This window comes from Sesamum indicum, linkage group LG6 (genome assembly GCF_000512975.1).
Source record: "Sesamum indicum cultivar Zhongzhi No. 13 linkage group LG6, S_indicum_v1.0, whole genome shotgun sequence".
Lineage (NCBI taxonomy): Eukaryota > Viridiplantae > Streptophyta > Magnoliopsida > Lamiales > Pedaliaceae > Sesamum > Sesamum indicum.
Window position 1 is genome coordinate 16,406,560 of NC_026150.1, and position 7,086 is coordinate 16,413,645.

General features: G+C 40.1%; 1 protein-coding gene across 1 annotated transcript in view; it reads left to right on the forward strand.

The window, feature by feature from the left end:
- The window catches only part of LOC105165041, a 6,745-nt gene extending 1,484 nt beyond the window's left edge, over positions 1 to 5,261 (forward strand). The window contains exons 3-7 of the mRNA XM_020694220.1: positions 665 to 704; positions 809 to 1,407; positions 1,781 to 2,533; positions 3,179 to 3,946; positions 4,244 to 5,261. Coding sequence (XP_020549879.1) covers positions 665 to 704; positions 809 to 1,407; positions 1,781 to 2,533; positions 3,179 to 3,946; positions 4,244 to 5,077 — 2,994 coding nt within the window. The 3' untranslated portion in view covers positions 5,078 to 5,261. The remainder of the gene's footprint in view (positions 1 to 664; positions 705 to 808; positions 1,408 to 1,780; positions 2,534 to 3,178; positions 3,947 to 4,243) is intronic.

Sequence of the window (7,086 nt, forward strand, 5' to 3'; positions counted from 1 at the left end):
TGAATAATGTTGGTGCTTGAAAGTGTTTATGGTTTGCAACTTTCTTTGTTTTGTTAGTGTTTACTTTTTCCTAGTGGTGTTGTGATCAAAAGTTTACTTTCGATGTTTACCAATCATAGCGAAGCAGTTCTAAGTCAACTCCATGTTTACTTAAGCTCTCCTTTTTCAGTTGTCTTTCTGCACATATTTATCAAATTTATGATCTCAAAGTCAAGCATCCACCACTTGATCTTAACCTCTATAAAAATGGAGACAGAAGAGCAAAGATATGCATCACTTCCAGACCTCAAATTGATCATTACATTTTGCATCTTCAGGCAAACAGGCATATCACCCAACAGGACGACTTTATACTTGAAATATAATCAGTGATATTAATGCAAAATTGCAAATCGAATGTGTAATAGTTAATCTTGTGTTTGACCATGATTTTGATAAAGACTTAAATCTATGATGAAGTTTTACATCTGAAATTCATGTGGGCTCTTACAGAAAAAAGTAGTGTTTAGATTTTGAAGTAGCCATCAGATTGGTACACAGTAATTTTGTGGAACTCCTCAAAAACAAACGTAGCAATCAATCTAACATCCACGGGTTATTACCAAGAATTTCAGTTTGATTGACTTGGAGATTTCTGAGTGATTTCGCTTCATATAACCTGTAGAATGAAGGGCTGGCTGAACCCAAAATAATATCAGGACTAGGTCCTCCCTGAATATTTAATTTCAAAGTCGACCAAGTCAGCGTTAACATACACAAACATGATGTGCTCATGGAAGAGAACTTGGGTGGATTTTTTGAGAGTGAGAAAGGGACAGAGGGATGGAAAGAAGCTCTGAAGAAGTGGCTGAAAAGAGACTTTACGATGCTGCTGCAAGAGGGGATACAAGATCTTTGCACGAATTGCTCAAACAAGATCCATTGCTCCTCGATAGAGTCTCGTATACATGTCCCAATAAGACTCCTTTACATGTAGCAACCTTACAGGGTTACCTGGCCTTTGTTCAGGAAATCTTGAATCAGAATCCACAGCTTGCTGAAGAATTAGACTTGCAACAATATTCGGCCCTCCACATAGCATCAGCCAAAGGTTACATGGAAATTGCAAGAAAACTGATATCAGCTGCACCTGATATGTGCCTGGCTCGTGACTGTCAAGGCAGGAACCCCCTCCATCTTGCAGCCATGAAAGGCCATGTTCAGGTCATGGCAGAGCTCATTCGAAAGGCTCCCCTTGCTGCTAGAGAAAAGCTGGACAGAGGTCTCAGCCTGTTGCATTTGTGTGTCAAATACTGCCAGTTAGAGGCTTTGAAGATGTTGGTGCCGTCCATGAATGAACTTCTGAATTCAAAGGATGACCATGGTGACACCATATTGCATATGGCAGTTAGAGATAAACAAATTGAGGTAAGGCAAAGTCTTCTTTGACTTACAATTTGTTTGTGTCATTTTATTCTTTATTAATGATTCAAGTAGGAGCTATTGATGATTCTGTATCTACTCCGATACTCTTGCCAATAAAGAGTTGAACTGTCTCAGTTTCCAGTATTGGTTAGTGTGTGTATATATGACGAGTAAATGTGGCAGCTCAACTGAACAAAATATTCTTAAACATGATTTATGCGCATTTCCAAGATGCTTTTTTTTTATTGGCCATAGATTAGGTTCAAATGCTCTGTTTATGCATACCTGAATTGCAACTGAAAGGATCAACAAGCTGATCCAAAACATCTTCACCTGTAATCATCCACTATCTCAAAGTTGAATGCTATGCTTGCAGATTATCCAGTATTTGGTAGGCAGCACCAGCATAGATATTAATGCAAAGAACTCCGAGGGACAAACAGCAATCGACATTTTAAAACAAAATCCAACAGATGCAACAAATTTAGAAATCAGAAAAATCTTTAGGCCCAGACTCTGCAATTCCAGCAGCACAAAAACTCAACAGCCAGAAAAGTGGCTAACCAAAAAAAGAGACTCGATAATGGTGGTGGCAATCCTCATAGCAACGATGGCTTTCCAAGCTGGCGTGACCCCCGCAGGTGGTGTTTGGCAAGAAGATTCAACACATGATTCAAATGGCAACCCTGTGACCAATCCTCACTGGGCAGGAGAGGCTGTAATGGCTCGTAATCATCCTAAATATTATAAGAGCTTCATGCGTGCCAACACAGTAGCATTCGTTTCATCACTTAGCACTATCTTGCTTCTCATCAGTGGACTTCCCTTTAGGCGCAAGCTATTCTTGTGGATTCTGATGGTAATTATGTGGTTGACTATCACGTCAATCGCGGTGACTTATGCCATTTCAGCTCTTGTGGTAACTCCAAGGAAGAACAAAAAATCACTGAGCAATGACATTGAGATTGCAGTAACTGTATGGTGTTGTGTGATGGGAGTTCTTCTAGTCGGGAACACAGTTCGGTTGATAGATAGGTGGTTGAAGAAGAAAGGAATAATCGTATGGAGGCCAAGAAGATATAGAAATCCGAGTGAAATAAACCAAGTAAATGCGGGCCAACAAAGTGTTTGAATGTAATGTACAAGAATTTTATTTACTTGCCTCCTCTATGAGGTTCATTTTGCCGTTTGCAAAATTTGTTCAAGATGTGAAAAAGAGTGGAAATGACAGAAGATAAGATCAATATAATGCATCTGGATTCAATTTCATACTCTTTGCTCTTAAAATGACAGATCAACAAATGCATATTGCAGCAATAAAACACTAACTGGAATTCATCAAAGTCTCACGGATCACTTCTAACTCACAACTCACAGATGAATTCTTCCATAAACGCAACCACCTTTGCTTATAAGCAATCTCAGATGGCCTGAAATATAGAAACAAGATTACAACCCCCACATGATGGTCCAGATTGAAGAGATTTCTTCTGAAGCCTTTGAAATGGGAAACCACTTCAATGACATGAAGTGTCTTATAATATTCAGTCTTGAATCTTGGAAAAATGCATTTCTTGACATTTATGATTACTTGCGGAATAACAAAGAACCAAGTCATTGGTTACTGAATATGTTAACGAGAATTATAATCTAATCTACATTCAACGACATGTGCCAGGGAATAGAATAGAAATATATTCCACCCAATTTTTCAGGGTCAATTCATGCTCTCTAGATGCAAAATAATAACGAGTCTCTCTTTTGTTTTATCTAGGGAACTCTGCTTCTTGGCCCCGTGGAAAAGTCTGCAGTCCAAATTGGAGGCTGCAAAAGTAAACTAAAGTCCTCCCAAAAATTTCACAAATCTGGCGAGTTTGAGGATCCATGCGCGTTAAACGCCATCAAGGAAAAAGAAATGGAGCTTCTGAGCTTGCTAGATCAAGATAAACAAGAAGATCATCAAAAACATCAGATACAGCAGAAAAAGCTTCAAGAAGCAGCAATACAAGGCTCCGTCCCGTCTCTCTCACAACTCATACAAGAAAATCCTCAACTTCTTCGGTCAAGCATTTATTCCATGCCCGAAAATCCTTTACACACAGCAGCGCTTCTAGGGCACCTAGAATTCACCAAACAACTTCTTGACATAAATCCTGACCTATCGAAATCGGTGAATTCAAAAGGGTCTTCAGCGCTGCACCTGGCATCGGCAAAAGGGCATGTGAATATAGTGAAAAAGCTAGTTTCGGTGGATTCTTCGATGTGCTTTAATTTGGACGGTGATGGGAGGAGCCCACTTCATCTGGCCGCGATCAAGGGCAGGACGGTGGTTTTGGAGGAGTTGTTAAGGGCTGAGCCGGAGGCGGCGGCAGTATTGACTGGAGGAGGAGAGAGCTGTTTACATCTTTGCGTGAAGTATAATCGCCTTGAGGCGATGAAAGTGTTCCTGCAATGTTTGAAGAGGGATGATCGATTCGTGGACTGGAAGGATCAAGATGGGAATACTGTTCTGCACCTTGCAGTTGCCAAGAAACAGATTGAGGTGTGTAACATTTCGATTACTGCTATTAATCAATGAAGTTTCACTAGATAATATGAGGCTTTAACTGCAGATTAGATTATATCTCAATTTCCTTTGATTTTATTAAGAATTGCATGTCGCCATTGGACTCAACAAAAATAGCTATTGATTTCCCTTTTCCTCTTCTTCTTTGTCTTCCTTAGCAATTTAAGATCTAGTATTTGTTACTTTACATTTTTTCAGTTCATGACAGCATAGTAAGAGATTTAGCTGAAGTAGGCCTGATAGAAATTGCTAACATTGGGAATATGTTTGCAGATTGTTAGGTATCTGCTAGAAAATACAGGAATAGAAACAGATGCAAGAAATGCAAATGGCTTGACAGCATTAGATCTCTTGTTACAAAGCCCCGGAGACTTGAGGGATCTGGAGATCAAGCAATGTCTTGATCAGGGCAGTTCTTCAAGAACTGATCGGAATGAATCCATGGCAATTAAGGCAGATATCTCCAAAACGTTTAGAACTACACCATCCAAACAGACTAAGGTCCCAAGCAATATCCCCAAGAAACACAAGCACACCGATTGGTTGGCCAGGAAACGAAATGCGTTGATGATTGTTGCCTCACTGCTTGCAACAGTTGCATTTCAAGCCGGGCTCTCCCCACCAGGCGGGGTGTGGCAGGATGATTTTTCAGGCAATCCCAATAGCACCACTGTGTCTGATAAACCACACAAAGCCGGACAATCTGTCATGGCATACACTCTTCCTTCAAAATACGGGCAATATATGATCTTCAACACCATTGCATTCTTGGCATCATTGAGCATAATCTTGCTACAAGTTAGTGGCTTACCGATGAGGAGGAGGAGATGGATGTGGACTCAAATGGTGACGATGTGGATTGCTGTAACTGCTCAGACTCTTACGTATTTCGTCACCTTGATTAACATGACCCCCAAACGTGTCGAGCGCACAGTGTATCAGGTGGCCAAGATTTCTGTTCTCGTTTGGCTGGCGCTGGTTGGTTTCGTGTTTATTGGTAACGTCACTCGCGCCGTTTTATATATACTTAGGACATGCGGATACATTGAGGAGAAGGAGAGGGAGCCTCATGTTTCGAGGGAAGATGAAGAAGATGATGTGCTTTGATGCTGAGACACACTGGAAGATGAAGAAGATGATGTGCTTTGATGCTGAGACCAGTGTGATAAGAAGTAACCTATAATCTTTGTTTCATATTGAGACTATGAATATATAAAGTGAAAATTACTTGGCTCCTTTTGCATTTGTGCAAGAATTCTCCATGTTTTGTGTATTTGGAGTGTTCTGTTTTGGTATTTTGAAAAAAGAGAGAAAAACAGATGTAAGTAAATATTTTTTATATATATTTATATATATATATATAAATGTGTATATATATAGTATTTTGTTTGCGAGAGAAATATAGTATATAGTATTTATGTTAAGTAATTATTTATTTTATATTTTAAATAATGATTATAAACTTAATGAATAATTAAATGCATTGTAATATTGTGTTTAAAATGATTTAGTTAGATTTTATATTTGGAGTGAAAAAATATAATATACAAATCAAATTATAAATATTTTGAATTAGTATGTATTATAGGTATATTGTCCTCAATTTTCAAATTTCTCAAATATTTCATTCAAATAGAAAAAAGTTTGAGTATAAAATTAAAAGTTGAAAAAAATTATAATTAATAGTTAAATACATTATAATAATGTGTTGAAAATACATTCGTTATACTTTATATTCAAAGTGATAAATTTTAGTAGATAATTGAAGTAATAAAAAATTTAAATTAAGTATGTAGTCCTAGTATATTGTCCTCAATATATAAAACTGCGAATGTATTAAATATTTTTAACCATTAGTTTCATAAGTTAATAATGATTTTGATGAGTATCCAAATATCGCACCTACAAAAGGACCAAAACGCCCCTCATTAAGGGCATTATAGTCATTTTGCGATCAGGATCCGCGTACGTTGTAGCAGGCGGGTCGCAGTTGACCCGACCCGGATCGCGTACACCGACCGAAGACCCGGATAATGACCACCGTTCGATCAGAACGCGCACCGACGAGATGAGGCCACGTGGCCCAGTACTTGACGTACAACTGTGTTCTATAAATAGACCCCGACGCACCATAAATGAGGGAACTGATACGTATTAATTGAGACCGAATTTTTAGATCGCACCTATTTCTCTCGATCAACCTAACTTGAGCGTCGGAGGGTCATTGTCGGGGACGTGCCCGACGAGCTCACAGTTCGTGTTTTAATTCTCAGGGGACCCAAAATCTGGTCTTGGACGAATTGGCATTCTGAAGGGAGATCGAATCTCGAGATCGCATTATTCGACCCGGATCAGTTGGCGCCGTCTGTGGGAACATCTGAGAATTCCTTAGCATAATGGAAGGTTCATCGAGGAGAAACGCCGGGGAAGAAGAAACACCAAGAAAATGAGCGGGAGCGACCATCCAACTAACTCCTGATGAGTTGCAGAAGATGATAGAGGAAGCTAGCCGGAAAGCAATCGTGGAATATGAAAGAAGAACCGCGACCCCGCTGGTCAAAGAAACGGCGAGGAGGCAGTTATTCGAGAATGTGGAGCCGCTGCGAGAGTCGAGAGTACAAGGCGGACAGGAGCATCGCAGTAAACGACCAGCGTCATCCAACGCTGGCTCCAGCAGCCATAGTCGTGCGAAGAGAAGGGAACCAGTAATTTCGCGTGCGGAAGTAGAAAGCGTAGGAAAGCAGATAGAGAACCTCAACAGACAGATAGACGAACTCAAAAAGCAAGGAGAAATAGTTGCGCACAACAAAAATTCACCCTTCTGCAATGACATCCTGGTCCAAGTGGTAGAGCCAGGATTCCGAGTACCCGACTTGCCGAGGTATGATGGAACTAAGGATCCCTACGAACATGTAGCGGCCTTCGACATGGTGATGAACTTATACGGGCAGCCAGGCCCGATCATGGCCAAATTGTTCGCGACCACATTGACTGGAAAAGCACAAGAATGGTTCACCAACTTGCCTCGTGGAAGCATTGATTCATATGAACAAATGATCCAGAAATTCTCCTTCCACTTTGCGAGTCGGAGGAAACAAAAGAGATCTGCCACCCAC